This window comes from Cervus elaphus, chromosome 10 (genome assembly GCF_910594005.1).
Source record: "Cervus elaphus chromosome 10, mCerEla1.1, whole genome shotgun sequence".
In the NCBI taxonomy this organism is placed as follows: Eukaryota; Metazoa; Chordata; class Mammalia; order Artiodactyla; family Cervidae; genus Cervus; species Cervus elaphus.
The window spans coordinates 38,557,107-38,581,730 of NC_057824.1; the positions used below are offsets into that span (position 1 = coordinate 38,557,107).

General features: G+C 50.4%; 1 protein-coding gene across 1 annotated transcript; it reads left to right on the top strand.

Annotated features, from left to right (window-relative positions):
- Window positions 1–13,948: 13,948 nt before the first annotated feature.
- C10H16orf82 (chromosome 10 C16orf82 homolog) lies at window positions 13,949–15,913 on the top strand. Its single transcript, XM_043915528.1, has 3 exons — window positions 13,949–14,030; window positions 14,120–14,166; window positions 15,365–15,913. The coding sequence occupies exons 1-3, from the start codon at window positions 13,949–13,951 to the stop codon at window positions 15,911–15,913; spliced, it is 678 nt and encodes a 225-aa protein (XP_043771463.1).
- The last annotated feature ends 8,711 nt before the right edge of the window (window positions 15,914–24,624 follow it).

The following is a 24,624-nucleotide window of genomic DNA, read 5'->3' on the forward strand; positions in this document are numbered from 1 at the left end:
GGGAGCCTTCCTTGATCTCCTAACTAGGTCAGGTACCCCTCTAACACACTTATAGCCCTGTGTGACTTTCTTTCATGAGCACTTGTTATTACTGTCATCTCAGAGTAACAAGTATGATTCTTTGAACAAGAAGAACAGAGATGTGACACTAGACCACACTTACTTCTTCCTCAAAACAATCCCAGAATATGGGTTCAACTATCCTCAGAGGTGAAAAAGTTTGTTCAAGACTCACAGCTAGAAAAGGCTGAGCAGATATCTGAACCCAGATCGATGTGACTCCAGAGTTCAACCCACTTCCTCTCATTCATAGTTGTCTAACTGGATTCCATGGAGCCCTGGGGTTCAGCAGGTATGAAGCCTCGGGGAATAAGGGAAAGCTAAGCAGAGTCAGTGCCCTGTGCTTTCTGTCCATCTCTTCACCGAGCTGAGTCCCTCCAAGAGGCACAAACTCTTATTTCCTGTCCTTATCCACAGCCTTCATCCTGGGACATGCCCTCTGGCTAATCTTGAACTCAGCATCCCAACCTGTTCTTGACTTCCCTGGTTCTTGGCTTCTGTCTCCAATCCAAGGCCTCCTGATTACCCCTTAGGTTGGCTACTTATTGATACCACCTTCTCAGCTCTGTCCTCTAACTTTCCTCCAAAACTTCTGGTCAGACTCATCAATGGGATTACGCTCTTTGGACTCATTTGTTCTTCTGGCTGACATGGCTCCTTCCTGGCCCAGGACCTAATGGTCAACACACTCTCTTGGCTCACCCTACTCTGTGTGACAGACTGGGGTACCTGGTGACTTTTAACAGTCAGTAATCACTCTGGAAGCTGATTTAGGGTATCCATCCACCCCAAAGTCCTTGGTGACTTTGATGTCCAATGTGAATGAACCAATCCACCTCTTCACCATCCTAGCCCTTAACCTTCCCATCTCCAATGGATTTCACTTTGCTTCCACTTTGACCACTCACACCCATGATCATGACATGTCAGCATCTGCTTGAACTTGAACCCCAGCCTCCTATTTACCAACCACCACCTCCTATCCTTGCAACCAAGCCCTCCACTTCCATCACTCACTGCCGCTTTCATCTCTTCTTGGACGACTCTCCATCACTTATCCCCTCTTCCTTGTTTTCCCAACCCCTCCTTCTCATTCGTCCTCACCATTCAGTCATGACAAATTCTTTTCAGTTTGGAAAAATCTAAATCCTTCCTTTAGCTGATGCTCTGGTGCCTGATCCTATCCCCTCATCTTTTACCACTGGCATCACTCCAAACTAATTTTGCCACCAGCTTTGTCTCGCTGCCTGAAGACTTTATCTGGCTGCCAGTGCCCACTCTTCCCATGCACATGGAAGGCCAAAAGCACCTGGGAATTAATGCTCCCTCAACCAATGAGGAATAGTCCTTGACCAGTGACTGTGGGAATTGGTGGGTAAATACCCCAGTTCCCTCAGCTCTCGTGGGCAATAACTCAGGTGCCTGCTCTGTACTGTCTTCTATAGTTATCCAGTGAGATTAAGTTCCAGTTTCCTTCAGTGATTACTTGTTTGCTGGCACACCCCTTACTGATTTCCTTACCTTTATGTCTTACTTCTTCATTCCCCTACTGATCTTTCCTGGGATCACCTCCAGAATAAACTACTTGCATTAAATCCTGTCTCGTGTCTGCTCAATCCAACATTTCCTCTGGGGACTGCCCATCTCACTTCTCTTTCTTGGACAAGCAAGTATACGTCTACTCATCTCTCTTCCATTCCCTCTGCAACCCACTGCAGTCTGCTTACTGCCTCCCAAAGCCCCATCAATACTGTTTTTCTTAAATGTATAGAATGGCCTCCCATTTTATTTTTTCCTCTGTACAACTTGCAACATGTTGCCCCTCTCCTTTCAGAACTCTCTCCTTCCTTAGCTTTGCAACGTCACTCTCTGCTTTTCCTCCTGCCTCTCTGCCATCCCTCATCGGGTTCTTTCTTGACTCCTCCAAACTCCAACTGCCCTTCAAATGCTGAGATTCCTAAAGGCTCTGCCACCCTTGGCCTTCTCTTACTCTGAGGCTACACACTCTCCTTGGGTGATATCAGTAGCTTCCAGTTAGGAGTTCCAGCTGACTTCCCAATTGCTCTACCCACCAAAGCACAATCCCAAGTGTCAGATCTTGACTCCAGCTGCCAATCAAATATCTCCAACATGTCCTAAACCCAAATCATTCTTTCCTTTCCTGATTAATGTCATAACCATCCTCCTAGTCACCCAGAGCACGTGGAGTCCTCTTAAACTGCTTCCCCTACTTCGCCCAGGCTGCACGATTCACCACCCGATAGTGTCAGCCTGGTCTCCTGAATCTCTGTCTTCTCCATCCCAATGATCATGACGGTGGGCCCAGAACACCACCACTTCTCTCCCAGGTTCCTGTTTTAGCCTCCTTTCCAGTTTCTCTGGCTCCAGTTACCCCAACCCAGACTATCCTCTACACCCCTGGCAGAGTAGTTCTTTCTGCAGCTCAAATAGGAGCTCTACCTTTCCCTGCTAAAACCCTTCAATGATCGCACTGCCCTCAGATGAGGTTCAAATCCATCTACAGGATTCCAGCACCCTTCGCAACCCATCTCTCTAGACACACTCCTCACCACTTTGCATGCTTTAGCCTGGTGACTCTATCCTGGCTGAATATTAGCAATACCTAGAGAGCTTTAAAAAAGTACCAAATCCTTGACCCCACCCCCAGAAATTATGACTTATGTGATCAGGGATGAGGTGCAGGCATTGGTATTTACCACACTGATTATTAGCTATCTGTTCCAACTCAAATAGGAGGTGATCTTCATTGGGGGGGGGGGTGTCTTTCATCTCTCCAACATCAGCCCCTTCACAGTGCTTCCCTCATTAGATGACTGGATACAGGGTGGTTGAATAGATGAATTAATGATCAACATTCCCCAGACATGAATCTGAGCAAACTCCAGGAGATAGTGAAGGACAGGGTAGCCTGGCGTGCTGCAGTCCATGCGGTCACAAAGAGTCGGATATGGCTTAGCAACTGAACAACCCCAGTCCCCTCTGGCCAAGAGAATAGGAACTTGCCTCTTTACTGCTTCCTCCTCCTCCTTCCTCCTAGAACATTGCCAATGCACATAGTAGGTGCTCAATCAATGTTCAGTGAGTGGATTCATAAATATCAAAGCGGAGAGATGAGTAGCCGCCCTGCCCTCATTTTTCCAGGAGAGCTCTGGGGAGCAGAGACAAATCAAATTAAACTTCCTACAGTTTTGTTAAAATGGAATTTGCCAAAGACGTCCTGAGAAATGGATTTAATTAGGTCCGTTAATAGGGGAGTCGTTGGTGGCTAAGATTTAAAGCTGAGGCTGGAAAAGGTATCGATAATTTTCCCATTTTAAATTATATAGGAGGCTATTTCTCACCCCCGCCTTAATTATGAGAATGTGACTGGATGAAACCTCAGCTTTGGAGGGAAATAAAGCCAAGGTGGAAGCAAGCCCTGGTATTTCATTGAAATGGAGCCTCAGAAGTGTCACAATCTTACCGACTGGGTCAGCTCAGGTGTGCTGGCCGTGAAAGAAGCAGGTGGGGGGCAAGTCGCAGGGCACAGCCAGATCTCATTACACTAACGATTGTCAGTACAACCCCATGTGGCTTTTAATTGCAAGAAGCATCCAGGATAGAAAGGTGTGGGCGGTCTCTAACGATGGTGTGAAATTCTGAATAGGTTTTCAGAGCTTGGTAGCTTTCCCGCATTCCCTCCCTCATTAGGCAGTTTTAGAGACCTGAGTTCTAACTGGTTCCACAAGCAGATCCTGAAAGGGACACACCCTTCGTTAGCTCACTTCTATCAGAAACACTTCCTGATAGCTCAGCTGGTACAGAATCCGCCTGCAATGCAGGAGACCCCATTTTGATTCCTGGGTCGGGAAGATTCCCCTGGAGAAGGGATAGGCTACCCACTCCAGTATTCTTGGGCTTCCCTGGTGGCTCAGCTGGTAAAGATTCTGCCTGCAATGTGGGAGACCTGGGTGTGATCCCTGGGTTGGGAAGATCCCCTGGAGAAGGGAAAGACTACCCACTCCGGTATCCTGGCCTGGAGAATTCCATGGACTTGTAGAGTCCATGGGGTCGCAAGGCGTCGGACACAACTGAGCGACGACTTTCACTCACTCATCAGAAATACTCAGCTATCGCCAAATGATGGAGCCAAGTCAAAGCAGCCCCGTTTGCGGTCCTAGCTTCCTTCAGATACAAAGACCCTTAAAGACTCGTTGAAGGACAATCTGTTCTCTGGGAACTCAGGAAATGAGTCTTGATACACGATAGGGCATCATTCGTTTTTACAAATCTTTTCTGAACATAATTACATGTCAGGCAGCCCTCTAGGCAGAGCTGGGACTAGGGTGAGGCAAGCGAGGCACTTAGAGGCAAATTTTTTAAATTTTTTTTATTTTTAATTGGAGGATAATTACTTTACAATGTTGTGTTGGTTTTTGTTGTATAACAATGTCAATCACCTATTGTTGTTATTGTTCAGTTGTTAAGCTGTGTCCAACTCTTTGTGACCCCATGGACTGCAGCACGCCAGGCTTCCCCATTCTTCTCTGTCTCCCGGAGTTTGCTCAAACTCATGCCCATTGAATGGGTGATGCCATCCAACCATCTCATCCTTTGTTGCCCCCTTCTCCTCCTGCCCTCAATCTTTCCCAGCAACAAGGTCTTTTCCAATGAGTTGGCTCTTTGCATCAGGTGACCAAAGTATTGGGCTTCAGCATCAGTCCTTTCAGTGAATATATATGCAGGGTTGATTTCCTTTCAGATTGACTGGTTTGATCCCCTTGCTGTCCAAGGAATCAGCTGTAAGTATACACATATCCTCTCTCCCTTGAGCTGCCCTCCCACCCCCCTTCGCCCCTTTTGGGTCATCACAGAGCACTAAGCTGAACTCCCTTGCTATTGGGCAGCTTCCCACCAGCTCCCTCTTTTACACACGGTAGTGTATATATCTGGAGGAGGAAATGGCAACCCACTCCAGTGTTCTTGCCTTGAGAATCCCAAGGATGGGGAGCTTGGTGGGCTGCCGTCTATGGGGTCACACAGAGTCAGACACGACTGAAGCGACTTAGCAGCAGCAGCAGCAGTATATATATCTCAGGGCTACTCTCTCAATGTGTCCCATCCTCTCCTTCCCCTACTGTGTCCACAAGTCCGTTCCTTATGTCTGCATCTCTGTTCCTGCTCAGGGGCCAAATTTGAGAGAGGGACCAAAGAACTCAGGCAACAAGATCATTGATATTTTAATACAATATGATTAAAAATTAAAAAAAGAATGCAAATATATATGGATAATGAACAAAATATCAAATTTTTTACCAAATTCCAGATCGAAGGGCTTAAGCCTAAGGTCCTTGCAGAACCTCTGTCTCCTGCCTCATGCCAGTCCCAGCTCTGGTTCTAGGCACTGGGGACACAGCGATGAATTGGTCAAAACCCCTCCCCAAGTAAATGCCCAGGTGGGTGGGAGACAAACAATGAACAAAGCAACCAAGTCGAATATACAGGGCTGGTGGAGGTTGTTATGGAGACAAATAAAGCAGAGAAGGGGGAAATTTCACAGTAAACATCTCAAAATCCTCCCCCCAGCCCCCAAGCGCCCCCCAAGTGCCCCGGGCACTGGAGCTCAGTTTCCCCTTTTGTAAACGGAAGTGATGCTGTCAGCCTGCCTCCCTCATTTTCCGCCAATAATTCCTCCTCTCTAGTTCCTGGTTTAGTAGAAACTTCCCAGGTGACTCAGCAAGAGACTTGGATTCGATCCCTAGGTCAGAAAGATCCCCTGGAGAAGGAAATGGCAACCCACTCCAGTCTTCTTGCCTGGGAAATCCCGTGAACAGAGGAGCCTGGTGGGATACAGTCCATGAGATTGCAAAGAGTCACAGACACGACAGCAATGAAACCACCACCATGGTAGAAAGAACAGGGACTCCCGCACCAGTCCAAGGGACAGACCTCAGCCCCACCAGCCACTTGCCCTAGGTCTTGGGCATTTAACTCACTTACTTTCCAAGTTTCATTCAGGCATTCTATCAGCTGAAGAATGGAAAGGCAGAAGTTCCAAACGCTCTGCCTGGAGCCCTGTGCGGAGCTCATGAAGTTCATTCCCTCATTTAACCCTCACCGTGATCCAGTGACAGTGGGTATCTCCCTGGTGTAGAAAGCTGACACTTCATATTTCGAGCCCAGGCGAAGGTAAAGCTTTGAGGTTCTTCGGGCCCATTTCCTGGCCATAGGGCTGCACACCTCAAACCGCCCCAGGGTTCTGCACTGGGCGACCTGGAGCAAGTCCCTGGATCTCTCTGAGCCTTATGGTCCTCATCTGAAACATGGGGATAACGATGTTCCCCACCCCCCAGGACTGACAAAGTCAGACATCTGGCACACAGTGGGTGCCCCGGACATGCGGGCGCCCCTCCTCCCCCAGCCCCTGCCCTGGGCAGCGATACCAGTCTCCAGGGCAACGGGGCAGAATTAACCGGTGAAGTTCAAATGCAGCCCATTTCCTATTTTCCTGACAGCCTATTTCATGGATCACAGAGACCCAAGTACAGCTGCTTATTCACCGGAGGAAAGAATGAATTCATTTTCATTCCTTAATACCTGATGTGACCTATTCACTGTTGATCTCTCCTCTCCGAGGCTACAGCCCTTCCTGCGGACTTTCAATTTGGCCAGAGAGAGGGATTGTGCATTAATGACAGAATGTCCTGCCCGGAGAATGCTGGGAGCTGCATCAGCGCCATGCAGTGATAAGTCCAAATGAAAGATATTATGTCACCTCGTTGGAATTAAACAGATGAGCTATAGTCCCAGACCATTAAAAATGAACCAATCTGCTGGAAGGACTCCAAGCGCTCGGCACTCAGCGCCCCCCAAAAGGTACCAGGCTCCCACGGGGTTTTATATCCTCATTTTCTGCCAATAATTCCTCCTCTCTGCAATCATAGAGGAATAATTTGCTCAAAAGGCCATCACCCATCAGTGGTGGCCACATTCTGTGGGCGGCCCTTATTGTGCTCACTCAGGGCCGGCCCTGCCTTCCTGGGACTCTCTCCTCTAGGTTCAGACAATCAGGGCAGCCTGGCATTGGGGGTGCGCTGGGAGGCACCAGGGGAGCCATGGGGCAGGCAGCCAGGGCTGGTCTGCAGACCCAGTGATGATGAGCTGCCCTCCACCCGTGGATGATGTTTTCTCCCCTGGGAGTTCTGGGGAGCTCCCCGCCTGCACCCAAATGCCCAGGAAGGGAGGCAGGTTGACAGCATCACTTCCCTTTACAAAAGGGGAATCTGAGCTTCAGAGCCCAGGGCACTTGGGGTTGCATTGCTTAACCCGGAGTGCCTGAGAGGGAAGGCCCCTCAGGCCACAATCCCGCACCCCCTCTCACCATGCACCCCACCTTCTGAGACACCAATGACCCCTCCCTCATGCTCTGCCACCCATGTGCACCTCTCTGAGAACCTCTGTCCCCGATCTGCAAACCTGTAGTTGCCCAGGTGCCCCTCAGAGTGAGCCTGGAATAGGAACCAGATGATGGGGTTGAAGCCTGGCTCTGCTGCTTACCAGCCAGACTGCATTAGGAAATCTCCTTCTGCTCACTGAGCCTCATCTGTAACTTGGGACTTAATAACTAAGGGCCTGTCTCCAAGGTTCCTCAGCCCTGACACCCTTCCTGGCCCCTGACCAGAACCTCATCCAACAGGGCAGTTAACATCCTCCTGGCTTTAGGGCTCAGCCCCGGGGCAAAGTGTCGCTCTATTTTCTCATCTGTCTGTGCTAAGTTGCTCAGTCGTGTCCGGCTCTTTGTGACCCCATGGACTGTAGCCTCCCATGCCCCTCTGTCCATGGAATTTTCCAAGCAAGAATGCTGGAGTGGGTTGCCATTCTCTTCTCCAGGGGATCTTCCCAACACAAGGATCGAACCCCGGTCTCTTATGTCTCCTGTATTGGCAGGTGGGTTCTTTACCACTACCACCACCTGGGATTTTTCTCATCTAATCCACCCCAAAAGTGAACAAGTCTGGTTTGCCCTATGTTGATAAGAAAGAGAATTTATACCGAAACCGCATTATAATAGTAATTAAAGCTGCTCAGCTTTCCAAGCATCAGTGTGGCCCTAAAGCACTTTGAACCTGTTCATTCAGCAAAGCTTTAGGGAACGCTTGAACCTCTTCCAGGCACTGGGGACACAGCAGCGACAAAACACAGGCTCCCCTGACCTGAAGGATGGCGAGAGCTGACCGTTCCCAGCCCGGTTTCTCTGGGGAGGAGGCTGGGGGGAGGGCTTGGATAACCTGCCCAGGTACAGAGCTGGCAGGAGGCAGAGCCTGGGGTAAAGTCTTACCCGGGAGCCACCACCCTGGACTTGCAAGGGTTCAGAACCGAAGGGCGGCCACCCCAGGACTTCGGGAAAGGGGCTTCCCAGCCCTGAGCTCTAACCAGGTGGCCCACAAGCTGAGTGTCCCTAAGAACCACTGAGGAGGAACCTCTTCATGGCACTGCAGGTCTGATGGATGGAGGGATGGACTGGGTTTTCAGGGGTCATTTTGACTGTGTTCATGACTTTACCGCAGGTCAGGAAGATCAATGCACCCCAGTTTGCTCAGCCCCGTTCCCCTTTAACATGGAGGAGGGTCCCACATCCCCGCAGCCCCCTCGATCACATGCTGAGCCGAGACACTAACCCCCACGTAGGGTCCCTGCTCGTGTGTTCTGTGCTCAGCACCCTCTCCCCGCAGGGCCTCTGGTCCCCCTACACCCAGTCCTCTCCTGAGACCCACCCTGGCCCATACTTGTGGCCTGATGGAGGCTGACAAGGCAAACAGCCCCCTGACATCCAGCTCCGGAGGTGGGGATGGGGGGTGTTAACTGCTCCGGGCCGAATGTAGTGAAGCCCCCAGGGTGTGAGACCTGACGTTTCCGAGACAACCTCAGGTCCGGATTGTGGTCCTGCCACCTGATGGTTTTACAGCCAGAGTCCACGTTTTATCATCTCTCTGAGCTGCTATTTCATCAGTCCATCTCCATTTCTTCACCACAACCTTGGGGGAGCATGAGGCAGGTTTTCCATACTTGGCATTTATTGAAGAGGACTGACTGCAGGCCGGCCCGGCCCCGTGGAATCCTTCTACAGCCTAAAGGAACAATCCCTGACCCCAGCTGTGGGCAAGGCCATGCTGGCAGACTCCATGGATGCCCCCACCATCTTCTTGACCCCCAGGAGTCAGCCTCTGCTAGAGATGAGAGCTGGCTGAAGGAGCAGCAGATGCACCCAAGCACAGCGTCTCTGCCTCTCCCTTCCACCTTGCCCTCCTCCCCAGCTCTCCTCCCCTCCCTCCCCTTCCCCTCCCCATCCCTCTCCCCTCCTGCCTCCTCTGCCTCCAGGCTTTCTCTGGCACCACAGAGGCTTGCTCAGCCAGCTCAGGAGAAACGGGAAAAGGCATTAGATGCCCCAGTGGGACCCAGAGCCACTGGGTAAATGTCCCAGCCTCTGCGAGGCCCCAGCATCGTTGAACCCCAGGCTAACTGGCCACATTCTCCATAAACACGCCCTCACTGGCTTCTTTCCTTCCTTCCCTGTCTTACCGCCCATCTCTTCACTGGGGTTTCTTGGAACCACCCCCCAAACGACTGGTACCGGAGTCATGCCTTAAAGTCTGTTTTTGAAGGAACCCAAACTGAGACAGAAAGGCTAGGTAACTTGCCCCAGATTGCACAGCTGGGAAGTGGATTGGAGCTCAGACATTGGCTTCCCACACTGACTCCACAGCTCCGTGACTCTCTGGTACGTACGGTTCCCACGCTGGGCCTAGGGATACTCAGGTAAACCCCACTCCTCAGGCCACCTCTCCATCATCCTCCCTTCCCATCCCCAGTGTGTCCTTCATACACTGAGTGCACAGTGAAAAAAAGTGAGGCAGGGGCTTTGCCCCAGCTCGCAGGAAGCTGGGTGGCACGCCCTGAGCAGAAAGAGTGGGTCCCTTCTGGTAGCACTCACCCTTCAGAGAGGCTCACCCCCTTTCAGCCACCTGGCTCCTACTGTCCCTGACCCAAGTGAGTCAACTCTCCAGCCAAAGCCGAACATTTTGAAAAGGCCACGTTAACCAAATAAGGCCCAAATAATATAGGCAACAGAAAACCCTGTGGTTTATCCCATCCCTAAGCTGAACCTCGTGGTAGAAGATGAGACCCAGGGGATGGGGGAGACGTAGCTGCTCTAAACATAATTAAAGCAAGTGGGAGTTTTCATAGTCCGTTTGGGAGGACCCTTCTCACAAATCCTCGGGGGAAAGGTCATGGGAAAAAGACACTTAAAGGAATGTTTATCACAGAGGGGGAGCAAAGGAAAAGTAACCTAGCCATTCATCGAGAGAATGGATGAATTATGACATTCATCAATAGAATGAATACTCTTAGAGTAGTGAAAATGAACTTGGGCCACACACAAAACGACAGATGAATCTCATAAATATAATGCTGAATATAAGCAAGTGATAGAAGGATATATAAAGAATGCCACTTATATCAAGATTAATAGCATGCAAAATGATTCCACACATGGAATGGGAATATGTCCTTTTCCTTTTATACTTCAAGTATAAAGATGTGCGTCAGATTCAGGATTGCCATGGGGAGATGTGAGGGGGAGGGGTAAATGGGTTTTAGGCTATATCGGCAGAGTCTTATTTCTTGAATTGAGTGATGAGCACACAGATATTCACTTTAACATTCCTTTTTTATGCCTTAAGTAATGTAAAAAGTGGGGAGAAAATCAATCATGGGGCCACCCGGAGGAAGAATTACCTCTCTCCCTTGAACCAATCACACTCCAGGCCCTGGCTGAGCTGGTTCTCTTTTATTTGATCCTGGGAGGAGGTATAGAGTCCCAAGTCCTGCCGCCAGGGCCCCAAGCCCACCCTTGGAGACTACTTGTTTAAGCTCCAATGCCAAGTACTCCTGAGTAGGAAGGTACTCACCACTCCTGACCCACAGGGATGCCTCTCACTAGGGCAAGACCTGCCTGGTAACCAAGTTAGGTAGCCAGGACCTGGGCTTTGGGGCAGAAAGAGGATGAAAGGAGACGGACTGAGATATCCATGCCAACGTCCAGCTCACAGTTCCTCCAACAGCTCCAGCCCAGCACAGGGAGCTCTGCGTTCTCCCCAGGTGTGGACTGGGGTCTGGCTCTAAATGAAACGCTCACTGTGTTGCCTGTGATCACACACTAACTGTTCAGGGATGCTCTAAACTGAATGAATGCCGGTCCTCACCCCAATGGGCCAGATGCTGGGAAGAGACCAGAGGATCTCAGGGGAGGCGCTCGGATAAGGATGCTCCATGTGGACAATCTTGGGGGAGAGTGGCTGCCTCAGGAAGGCAGAGGGCCAGAGGGTCTTGTGGTTTTAAAAAAGTGTGTTTAGGACTTCCCTGGTGGTCTAGTGGTTAAGAATCCCCCTGCCAATGCCGGGGGCACAGGTTTGATCCCTGGCCCGGGAAGATCCCACATGCTGCAGGGCAGCTAAGCCTGTGCAGCACAACTACTGGGCCCATGCTTTAGAACCCATGCTCCACAACAAGAGAAGCCATCACGGTGAGAAGCCTGTGCAGCGCAACTAGAGAGCAGCCCCCACTCCCTGCAACTAGAGAAAGCCTGCCTGCAGCAATGAAGAGCCAGCACAGCCAAAAATAAATAAATAGAAAATCATATAAAAAGTACGTTTGTGTATATGTGTGTATGTAAATACTTATATACATGTTCACATAGATATACTAATTTACCATACACACATGGATTATATTATGTGTATATTCATATACACTTATGTTTGTCTTTGCATGTATGGTGGTAGGGGTCATTTAGTTGCTAAGTTGTGTCTGACTCTTGTGACCCCATGGACTGTAGCCCACCAGGCTCCTCTGTCCATGGGATTTCCCAGGCAAGAATACTGGAGTGGGTTGCCCTTTCCTCCTCCAGGGGATCTTCCCAACCCAGGGATTGAACCCGTGTCTCCTGCAGCTCCTGCTTTGCAGGTGGATTCTTTACCAACTGAGCCACCAGGGAAGCCCTTTTGCATGTATACATACACATATGTTATGTGTGTGTTCACATATACACACATGTTCATGTATATATACATATATGCCAGTGTACACATTTTTTTTTCATGCATACACCTATGTTCTGTCTTAAAGTAGAGGCTCCACGAGGGTTGGGCAGCACTGTGAGGCCGTGGAGCCTACAGAGCAGACTCTGCCCTGGTGGGTCCTATCAGTCCTCAGAGCATCCTTCTGGGAATAGCATCATCAGTGCTGTTGCTCCATTTCCCAGATGTGGAAGCTGAGGTTCAGAGGTTAAGTCAGCCACACCATGTCCCCCAGGTGGTAGACACAGAGTCGGAACCACAGCTCACTCCGGGTTTGAAGCCCTTCCTCTGGCCAGAGCCCCTGCGGAGCAGAGCAACCAGGCTATTCACCCTGCACTGTGCTGTCCACCCCCAACTCGCTCTCCCACTAGATTTTTCCTAATATTTATTTTTATTTATTTGGTTGCAGGAGCCTGGGTTTGATCCCTGGGTCAGCAAGATACCCTGGAGGAGGAAATGGCAACCATTTCATCCTCTGTCGCCCTCTTCTCCTCCTGCCTTCAATCTTTCCCAGCATCAGGGTCTTTTCCAGAGTCGGCTCTTTGCACCAGGTGGCCAACGTATTGGAGCTTTAGCTTCAGCATCACTCCTTCCAATAAATGTTCAGGATTGATCTCCTTTAGGATTGACTGGTTGGGTCTCCTTGCAGTCCAAGGGACTCTCAAGAGTCTTCTCCAGCATCCCAGTCTGAATTTTAGAGATAAATATTCAGGTGGGAGGCCCGCGGCTGCTGGGCCATTTTCTGGGCTGGTGAAGCTCTCTCTGGTGACCTTCTTTCCCAACCTCCTAATCTGAGCAACCACAGCTTCCCCTTCAGGGCACTTGGCTGCTGGGTTTCTGAGGGGACGTGGTAGGGCAGGGAAGCAGCCCCAGGACCCACTGCAGAAACCTTCAGAGATAAAGCCAAGCCAGGGAAACACCTCAGGGGCATCCAAGCATGTGATATATTGATATCAGTCTACAGAGCAAATAACCACCCCTTCCCCCAGTCTAGGAGGCTTAGTCCAAAAATAGCCTACTGCTGGCTGACATCACAGGTGCATTTGGATGAGGGCGGGGATTCTCTGCACGATCGTTCAGGTACCCAAGTTCCACTCACCGTGGGCATCTGCAGTCTCCAGCATGTGGCTTCCAAGGTCCCTGCCAAGGGAAGAAGGAAAAGGAAGCACATTGATATCCCAGCCTAGAGCACTGACCATCGCTCCTGCCCATCTTCTGCTGGCCCCAACAGATGCGAGGGGATCGGAAGCCTACATCTCCTACACACTTGGGAGAGGAATGAGATGGTTTGGTGAACATATAGCGTTGTCTTTGTCACACCAGGAAAGGCCAGACACCGGTCTCCAGGACACTCACGTAACATGATTGTAACCAGGCTTCCTCTCTGAGCCTCAGCAGGGACTGAGAGTCAGGCGAAGGTCCTAGGGTACCAGGCAGCTGCGTGAAGAAACTGATACACATGAGGGAAAGGGGAATCTGGCAGAAAGACACTGGATTGTGCATTTGAGTGAGAGAAGGGTTCCACTGGGGCAAACAGCAGTGGAGACTGGAAACCGGAGAGGCAGTCTGGTACCTAGTCGCCAGGATAAGAAAGGAGCCCGTGGAGAAAACAGCCGTCACCCACTTCTCCCCTGACGCGCCGTGGCACTGGGGCTGTGAGCTCAGGTGTGTATGGCTCTCTTGGAGCCTTGAGTACCAGCATCTCTGGAGGGTGCCAGGAAACAGCACCTGGGTGGGCCAGCTCTGGCCCGATGTCTTCTCGAGACCCCCAAAGTGATGGGGAGGATGCTGAAAGGAGCCTCAGCTATTCACGGAGTCTCGCTGTATCTGCAGGTACCGAAGCTGAAGCTACCTGTGCTAGAGAGGAACAGCACTCTCATCACTGGCGTGCTCTCTGCCCTTTTTCCTGGACATGCCCCCAGGTGTTCCCTCCAGTCCTCAGGCCCAGAGTGCAGCATACCTGGGTCAGGTAGGATGTGAATCAAACGAAATATGAGTATCAATAGGCTCACCACTAATCCCCAGCATCGGGGGCAGCATCGTTTCGCATTCACGAAAGGACAAAGCCAGTTTTGAGCTTACCTGCTCAGCGTGTGACCCTGCCCGCCCCCTGCCAGTCGCCTAAAGCTAGATTTATCCCTGCTTTCTACAAGAGTCAGCGTCCACCACACAGCTTTCTCTGGCATCACCGCTAAGCCACCGAGCTATCCCTTCCCAGCCAGTCCCTGGCGCGGAAAGCAGGGCTGTGGGGACAAGTCAGACCACTATGATGAGCAATCAAGGGAGAGAGTCACTGTGCTCAAAAATCCAAACGCATGTTTATAAAAAGCTCCGACATAGTTATGATACAAACCTGAGGGTGCACAATTCACTCATTCAATAGACTCAGTGAGCATCTATTATGTGCCAGCGTTATGCTGGGTGTCAGAGCAGAACAGAAGAAATGAAAAGTTCTGCCCTCGCAAGGTTGACACTGCAGCAGAGGGAATGTATGGCAACAACCAATACATAAACGTAATTGCAAATTGTAACAAAAGCCATAAGGCCCGTAAATCAGGATGTGACATAAAGAACAATAGAGGGACCTGCTTGGGGAGGCCAGGGAAAGTTTAATGAGGAACACTGGAGCTGAAACCTGAAGGGACCAAGGGAAGAGCATTCCAGGTGGTGGGAACCACCAGTGCAAAGGCCCTGTGGCAGATACGAGCTCGGAATAACAAAGTGGCCAGTGTGACTGGGCATCCAAGGTGACGATAGGGTAGGGTGTGACACGGACGAGGTTGAGTGAGAGTCGAAACTGGACCAGGCAGGGCCATGGAAAAATGGAGGCTAAAGCCCTGTCTGTGAAATTCTCTGCAGTCCTCAGGAGCACAGAGCTGAGTGAGGAGCAGAGGCTCAGAAAATGACAGGATGTGAAGAAACACAGCCCATAAAGGTCTCAGCAGGGATGCAAAGGCAGGTCTCCTGACCCGGCAAAGCAGAGACCACAGGCCCCTTTGAAAGTGGTGCTCAGCCCTTCTGCACTGGAGCCTCCTTTCTGCCCAGCTGCCGCCCCTGATGCCCCAGGTGCCAGCACATCATTGTTCTCCCTCCTGCCCCGCCCACCCGCATCACAGGCACCATCACCGTGGCAACCGAGCCAGCCAATCAGAACCCTCCCTTTTCAGGGGGACCCTTATAAATTGAGCCTCCTCTGCCCAGACACACCACATCCAACACCCAGAGGCCTCCAGGGCCCCCTCCTCCTGGAGAAACCAAGTCAGCTGCCCCCCACTTTCCTCCAGGGCAGGCAAGGGGAGTCTCCCAGCGGGGAGGCTCAGGAACCGGGTGCAGGTCTACAGTCACCCAGCCTAGAGCCCCAGTCCCCCGCATGGCCATGCCATGATGCAGAAGCCACGCAGGAGCCCCTGAGAGATTCCAGTGGTCACCTGGGAAGCACCGTGAGCCACGACAGCAGCGTCCTGTCAAGCCTGCTACACTCCAGCCTGGAGCGATGCATTGACATCAGCCGGCTGAGCAGCGGGTACGCAGGGGATGAGGAGAACAGCGAAGTCAGCTTGCCAGGCAGCCATCAAATCGTGCGGTTGAGCAGAAGGCTCCACACCCAGGCAGGCGGGGCCCAGACCAACCAGGTGTGCGCCGTCTACTCTCCTAAGCAGCTGAAGAGACGACTGGCCCGCCAAGCCAACAGCACCAGCCAGACTGGAAGGGAATAGTAAGACCAGCCTGCCCAGCGGCAGCGTGGAGAGCAGGGCCAGCAGCTTCAGCAACATCAGTTTCATCAGCCTGGGCAGCAGCGCCCTAAACTACCAAGTGAGCAGTGGGCTGGTCAGCTCCGTGGACAGCCTTCCCTCCAGCCAGGCCAGCAACCACCAGAGCATCAGGGTGGACAGCCACGTGCAAAGCGGGCTGCAGAGCAAAACCAGTCTTCCAGGGGACAAAGCTGGGGACAGGGTGAATGTTAGTGACCAGGTCGCCAAGGATGAGCAGCCTGCCCAGGTGCACGTGCCTTTATGAGACCTCGTCAGCCACTGGGACCTTGAAAAACACATCATGTGAAGACCCAGCAAACCCAGACTTCACCCAGAGTGGTTATCGCCAACAGAAGTAAGAAAGACCTTTTAAACGTATACACTGGGTCAAAATCACCAGTGATTTTGATTTATCTGTAACAACAGCCATCGGCAGGAGAGCCGTATGTCGCCAACTACACTGAGCATCAGCAGTCAGTGAGGAGACCATCTACACTGAAAACCATTCTTGGGAAGAACACGATCAAGATCCACCCCTGCTGGGTCCACCTGTGTTAACACCACAGTGGCAATAACATCAGTCCTGTGATGTCATCAGTGCAGTGACGAGCCGTCCCTGACAGCATCCGTCAGTGACAAAGCCATCTGTTAGAGAAACATCCTTGGTGGGATCACCTGTGCCAGAACTCATCCGTGGAGACAACCATTTTCAAGGCAAGTGTCAACTGTTATTAAGAACCATCTGCAGTTAGAAGAACCTTCCATGATCCATCCCAAGTGAAGGACACCATCTGTAACCAACACCGACCATGATGAGCTCAGAAGGCAAAACCACCAACCACAGCTGGGATTGTCCAGGTCAAGAGCCAACTGGCGCGAATGCTGTCGATGAGGAGCTCAGTCCCACGCATGCTCTGTAACAGGCGCTGCCCACAGGAGCCGGGAGCATCTAGAGTGGACACTCGTGATGACTGCGTCAAGGGAGCCCCATCCCTGAGAAGCATCGTCTAAGGAAGATTTATGCTTTCAATTTTGAACACTGTTTCCAGGCAGCAAGTGCTCCTTGGCATCCATCCATGTCTCTGTTGGGTCTCAGGGGAGGCAGAGAGACAAGAGGAGAGGCCAGGAATCAACCTTTGTTGAGATGGTTGGGACAGTGCTTCCCGTGGCAGGACAATGCCACGACAAATGCTTAATGGTGACAGAGACCAACCCAGCCGAGAATGGCTGTAGTGGGTGAGCTCTGGACCATTTAGTGAATGACCCCTAGGTGGGTGGGACGACTGAGGTCTGCGCTCCGCCCCTACTCAGGACATCAACTCCGTCCCTGGGCTGATCACACAGACTTGGGGGAGAGTGAGTACGTCCTCGGAGGGACGGAGGCCAGAACAGTCATGCAGACATCCCCTGGGTACCAGAAGGAAAGTTGAGGGGGCACCGAAAACAATAAAAGGTGTCTGGAGAGGCTCCGTGTGTGTGTGTGTAAGTCTGTGTGCGTTCCTGGTGAGGCCATGATCACACTGAAGAATCATGGAGAGGATCAGGCTTAGCCACCAGCTTTGCTACGTAATCCTTACACACTCTGAGCCTCAGTTTGCCCATATGGAAAATGGGACCAATCACCCCTATTTCATAAACAGACAGGATGGTTTTATGGATTACACAAGAATGTATATTAAGAACCTGGCTAGGACTGTTTCCTTCCTCTCCTTCTCTTTTCTTACCCATCTGTAGAATGGGCACAGTGGTTGGCATAAGTTGGATTGCTAATAGGAAGAAAAGCATTCTTGACCAAAAAAAAAAAAATTGTACCATTTGCTTAGGAGTCAAGATGGTACAGCAGGTGATTTTGATGGGTTTGAGGAAGGGTGAGTGGTTTTGGGTTTGAGGGTGCCATATGTCTGGATGGGTGGGTCCCTTTTTCTTGAGCATGAGCACCCCTTTGGAGGACAGTCTCCCCCACTCTGCTGCAGGCAAAATCACTCAGCATGGCCTGAGTTCCCACAAGCCAGGTGGACAAGAGAAGGACCCCCGACCCTGCCCAAGTGATCCTCTGTCTGCCGTGGCTGCGGGGGAAGCTTGGCTGCCTCATCACCCCCACTGCTGTCCAGTCTCCCCTGCAGACATCCCCCCGATTTCCTGTCTCAGAGGTGAGCAGAGACACTGAGGCGCACAGCAGGACGAGACAACTGCATGCTGGGCCCTGGGTCAGGAGGCCACAGACTACTTGGACACAGAGTGGCCAAGGCTGAGCACTCAGCCTTCCCCTGACCACCTCTCCTCCCCTGTCCCCTCTCTGCAGATGACATCATCACTCCCGATTGTCCAAGCCAGATCCTGCACCACAGTGGTCTGCCCCTCCCCCTCACACATCCCATCGGCCCTTCAACCTCTCCCACCCCCACTGCTGACCCCCTAACCCAGGCCATCACCTTCCACCCAGACCAATGGTTCCCAGCCGTGGCTGCATATTAGAACCACCTGGGGGACATTGTTAAGATATAGATGACCAGGCCACCCCCAGAGACTCTGCCTGGGCACCATCAGTGTTTAAGGCTCCCCAGGGGGCGATGATGCTCAGCCAGGACTGGGCAATGTCACTGACCTTGACCTCTTCCTCCTCTAGCCCACTTTCAACCTCTGGGGTCAAAATCTGACACCTGCCAGGGCTGGGAAGGTGAGGGGTTCAGGTGTGGCTTTGACATGTGTCCCATCTAAAGAGAAGCCAGCAATGTAGTAGGATTTTATGCAAAATGTCCTGATTTTTAACACATGGGTCACCCCAGTGTTCACACTGCAGCACGATTTGTAATAGGCAAGACATGAAAGCAACCTAAATGTCCAGTGACAGAAGAATGGATAAAGAAGATGTGCTGTATATATATATATGTAGGTATGTATATTTATATACACACAATAGAATACTACTCAGCCATAAAATATAATGAAATAGCGCCATTTGAAGCAACATGGTTGGTTGGACCTAGAAATTATCATACAAAGTGAAATAAGCCAGAGAAAGACAAATACCATATAATATCACTTACACATGAAATCTAAAATATGAATCAAGTGAACTTATTTACAAAACAGAAACAGACTCTCAGATCTCAAAATCAAACTTACAGTTACCAAAAGGGAAACATGGGGTAAAGTGATAAATTAGGATATTGGGATTAACATACACACACTGCTATATGTAAAATAGATAAAAAGGACCTACTGTATAGCACAGGGAACTCAATATTCTGCAATAACCTATATGGGAAAAGAATCTGAAAAAGAATGGATAAAGCAGAATCATTACTTCACGGACAAAGGTCTGCCTAGTCAAAGCTATGGTTTTTCCAGCAGTCATGTATGGATGTGAGAGTTAGACCATAGAGAAGGCTGAGCACCAAAGAACTGATGCTTTTTTTGAACTGTGGTGTTGCAGAAGACTCTTGAGAGTCCCTTGGACTGCAAGGAGATCAAACCAGTCAACTCTAACGGAAATCAGTCCTGAATCGGAAGGACTGATGCTGAAGCTGAAGCTCCAGTACTTTGACCACCTGATGCAAAGAACTGACTCACTGGAAAAGACCCTGATGCTGGGAAAGATTGAAGGCAAGAGAAGAAGGGGATGACAGAGGACAAGATAGTTGGATGGCATCACTGACTCGATGGACATGAGTTTAAGCAAGCTCCGGGAGTTGGTGATGGACAAGGAGGCCTGGTGTGCTGCGGTCCCTGGGGCCACAAAGAGTCAAGACATGACTGAGCGACTGAACTGAACTAATATGTAAAATACATACAACAAATATGTATATAATATATATACACAAAACTGATTCACTTCATTGTGAACTAGCTTCACAGTGAACTTCAGTTCACTTCACTTCACTGAAACTAGCACAACATTGTAAATCAACTATCCTTCAATATAAATTAAAAAAAAAAAAAAACAGATTGACTCTGTTCTAAACCTCAAAAACTAAAATAAGAGCCACAAATTCAAAAATACTTTAAAGAAGGAGCAAATGAAAACATTTCTGGAGGCAGGACCAAGCCCACACACCCAGTGGTTTTTGCCACTAACCAGAAGACAGAGTGATTTTTCAGAAACAAAAAGATTGCTTATAATCCTTGACTGGTTAAAAACTTTCAGATTTTCCCACTGTCCAAAGAATTTGTCATGACATTCAAGGCTCTTCGCAAACCGACATAAATATGTTTTCTCCACCTCAACTCCAGCTGCTGCTAAGTCACTTCAGTCGTGTCCGACTCTGTGTGATCCCACAGACAGCAGCCCACCAGGCTCCCCCGTCCCTGGGATTCTCCAGGCAAGAACACTTTCCCCCTAAACCTCTAGGTACTGTCTCAAGCCTGAGTTCAAGCCTCTGGGTCTTTGCACCTGCTCTTTCCTCTGTCTGCCATAATTTCCATGCATTATAATTTCCACGCATTACACTTCAGCCTTTTTAGTGCACAGTTCTGATTTTGTTTTAATTGGAGGATAATTGCTTTACAAAGTTGTGTTGGTTTCGGCTGTATCGCAAAGTGAACCAGCCGTCTGCATGCACATCACCCTCCCTCTTGAGCCTCCCTCCCTGCCCCCGCCCCCCTGCCCGCCACCTCACCTTTAATGGGTCATCCCGGATCGCTGAGCTGAGATCCCTGTGCTATATACACTAACCATTTTACACATTCAGTTCAGATCGGTTCAGTCATCAGCCGTGTCCGACTCTTTGGACCCCACGGACTCAGCACGCCGGCCTTAGTGCATACATGTCAATGCCACTCTGTCAATTCGTCCCACCCTGTCCTTCCCTGTTATGTCCAAAAGTCCATCATTTACGTCTGCATCTCCATTCCTATACAATTTTCCTAGATTCCATACGTATGTGTTCATATACCATATTTGCTTTTCTCTTTCTGACTCACTTCACTCTAACAGGCACGAGGTTCAATAGAGTTCTGTGATTATTCACACACACACACACAAAGGCAGTTGTATATGCACCACCACTCCCTATAACACCAACTAGCTCCATCACCCCCCAAAATCCCCTGATGCCCCTTTGTATCCATCCCTCCTCCCGCCCCTGCAGTCACCGACCACTTTTCTGTCCCTACCATTTCCCAGAAAGTCACATACGTGGAATCACACGGTTTGAGCCTGGCCGCTTTCACTTAGCTAACGCATTTGTGGCCAGCTAACTTCGTTTGTATTTATCCGGACTAGGATCCAAGATGAACCCTCTAACAAACGTTGATGCACTAGATTTTGTGCCAATATAACTCTATCAGTTCACTTAAGTGAATATCTAGGAGGGAAGTGGTTGAATGGTATAATTACAAGCACGCTTCACTTCATAGAAACTGCCAACTCCAGGGGTCCCCCCAAGACTCTGGCCATAGATCAGTAGTGGTCTGTGGCCTGTTAGGAACTGGGTTGCACGGCAGGAGTTGAGCAGCGGGCAAGTGAGCAAAAGTTCACTTATATTTATAGCTGCTCACCATCGCTCACATTACTGCCTGAGCTCTACCACCCATCAGATCAGTGGCAGCATTAGACAGGCATTCTCATAGGAGCATGAATCCTACTATGAACTGGACGTGGAAGGGATCTAGGTTGGGTGCTCCTTATGAGAATCGACCGCCTGATGATCTGATTCTGAATTATGGTGAGTAGTATAACTGTTTCATTACATATCACAACATAATAATAATAATAGAAATAAAGTGCACAATAAATGTAATGCACTCGAATCATCCTGAAACCATCCCCCCACCTCCTCCGCCTGGTCCATGGAAAAATGGTCTTCCATAAACTGGCCCCTGGTGCCGAAAAGTTTGGGAGCCACTGGCCAAGTCGTTTTCTAAAGGAAGCTTTGCTTTACCTGAACTTTGTATTTGCCAGGGCTGTGGTTTTTCCTTTTAACAATCTAGCTCCCTGTTCATTATCTTAACAATGGGAGGAAGTTTGTATCAGCCTCCCATTATTAATTCCATTTTACCTATGGGGAAACTGAGGCACAGGCTTCCCAGATGGCACAGTTGGTAAAGAATCTGCCTGCCGATGCAGGAGACAGAAGAAACACAGGTTCGATCCTTGGGGTTGGGAAGATCTCCTGGAGGCGGGCATGGCAACCCACTCTAGTATTCTTGCCTGGAGAATCCCATGGACAGAGGAACCTGGCGGGCTACAGCCTATGGAGTCACAAAGAGTTGGACACAACTAAGCAATTAAGCTTGCATGCAAACTGAAGCACAGGAAGGCTAACACTGTGTGAGTTAGCTGGCAAGCTGGGATATGAACCCCAGCAGTCTGGCTCCAGAATTCATGATCTAAATCATTAACCTCTCTACCCTCGCCTCTCTGTTTTGGACTCACGCAGCAAACCCAGGCCATAGGCCACACCCAAACACAGGGCACCCAGCCAGTCACTCCTTGTCTCGGGCCCCTAAATACAATGCCTCCCACTGGATGTGTCTGTCTCCCTAAGTGGAGGTACCACGCCTCACCCCATCTGATTTTTCTTTTCAGCCAAGTCTCATGGCTTGTGGAATCTTAGAGACCCAACCAGGGATCAACTCTATGCCCAGAGCAGAGAAAGCACCAAGTCCTAGCCACTGGACCACCAGGAAATTCCCAACCCCACTCCCTCTGTATCCTCAAGGCCCCATCCCTGTCAGTAGCGCCAATGAGTGCCGACTGAATAAATGAAACAGTGGGCAGGCAAATGAGTGAAGGATGCGTGGCTAAAGCAGAGGAAGAGAGGTGGGTCCCCCGAGGCCCATTCACCAGCGACTACAGCCCATTGTCCAAAAACAAATGCAGTGCAGGATCCAAAAGTTAACTACCACTCGCTGTGCGCGCCCCAGCCCCCAAGACAGCTCCATCCTTCTCTCACTGTCTGCCCAACAGATGGGTCTCCGCCTGGCTCTCTCCCACCCACCCCAGCACTGGGCATGCAGCAAGCTCTTGAAGTGAGGACCATTTTTCAAGTGGGCACGGTGATTTTTTCTTTCCTGTCCACTAGCTCGGCGTTCGGGGTACAGCGGGGTTGGAATGATGGGTTAGCTGCAGGCGCTGGCTCCTGAATTATTAACTGGGCTGGGAAGAGAGCTGCTTACAAATGCTGTTCTGTCCAGCAGACCATGGCAGCCCTCAGACTTCAAACAGGCCTGGAGCAGGCAGGCTGACGAACGGGAGGGCTTCACATACTGACGGAATCTGGGACTTCTCATCCTCAATGCTCCCATGGCCTCCGTCCCCTGGTCCTGCTCGGAAGGAGGTCATCTTTCATGCTAGGAAGTGCCGATTCTGCTGGATGCAAGCTCCTGACCTCTCCTCCTCTGCCCACTCCAAAACCAGTGGGTAAAATGGATGGAGTCTGTGGATTATGGTGCTTTCTGAGCCTGGAGCTTGCTGTGTGATTCTCAGTCCACAGCTCATCATGGGCAGGGAGAGGGAGTAGGGTGTCCAAGGCTGGGTCCCATAGAAGCAGAGCCTGAGATGGGGGGGGTTGTTCTAAGAAGAAGGGGAGAGGGAAACAGGCTGGGGAAGGGAGGGTGCTGGAGGCTGACCTCAGGCTGATCTCACAGCGGGGCGGGGTGGGGAGAACCGAGGATGTGAGGTAGGTGGGGTGGGGGGTTCTGCGGTGTTAATTGCAACTCAGAGCTGGTCCCACCTTCAGTCAAAGTGGGAGGGCCTTTCGTGCCCTCATGCCCTGGGTGGAGGGATCATAACCTCTGATTAGGACAATAGGTCCCATCCCATTCAAAAAAATATCAACAACCTCAGTGGCAGATTTTATTTTCTTGGGCTCCAAAATCACTGCAGACAGTGATGCTTGCTCCTTGGAAGAAAAGCTATGGCAAACCTAGACAGCGCATTAAAAACCAGAGACATTACCTTACTGACAAGGGTCCACATAGTCAAAGCTATGGTTTTTCCAGTAGCCATGGACCACAAAGAAGGCTGAGAGCCAAAAAATTGATGCTTTCAAACTGTGGTGCTGGAGAAGACTCTTGAGAGTCCCTTGGACTGCAAGGAGATCCAACCAATCAATCCTACAGGAAATCAATCCTGAATATTCATTGGAAGGACTGATGCTAAAGCTTAACCTCCAATACTTTGGCCACCTGATGTGAAGAGCCGACTCACTGGAAAAGACCCTGATGCTGGGAAAGATTGAAGGCAAAAGAAGGGGCCGACAGAGGATGAGATGGTTGAATGGCATCACCAACTCAACAGACATGAGTTTGAGCAAACTCTGGGAGATAGTGAAAGACAGGGAAGTCTGGAGTGCTGCAGTCCATGGGGTCACAAAGAGTCAGACACGACTTAGCAACTGAACAACATATAACAACTCTGGAGTAAATACTCTGGAGAATCCCATGGACAGAGGAGCCTGGCCGCCTACAGTTCATGGGGTGGCAGAGTTGGACACCACTGAGCACGGAGCAGTACCCCAAACTTGGCAGGATCCAGTTTCAGCTGATAAGCTGGCAAAAGAGGTGAATGGATGTCCTTCTTGGGAACCCACTTAAACTTCTCCAGACCCCCCCCCCCCCCCGCCAAAAGAACAAATGCAATGGATGAACAGAAATAAGAAGGTAATCTGAGACCGGATAAACTTCAGAAACATAAAGAATGATTTTTTAGCCAAGGGTGGCAAGGAGGCAGT

Excerpts from the sequence above, each read along its gene's own strand:
- C10H16orf82 (XM_043915528.1), top strand. The coding sequence starts at position 13,949 with ATGTCTTCTCGAGACCCCCAAAGTGATGGGGAGGATGCTGAAAGGAGC. Across the intron at positions 14,031-14,119 it reads GAGTCTCGCTGTATCTGCAG|GTGTTCCCTCCAGTCCTCAG; the intron begins GTACCGAAGCTG and ends ACATGCCCCCAG. Across the intron at positions 14,167-15,364 it reads GTGCAGCATACCTGGGTCAG|GGGGACCCTTATAAATTGAG; the intron begins GTAGGATGTGAA and ends CTCCCTTTTCAG.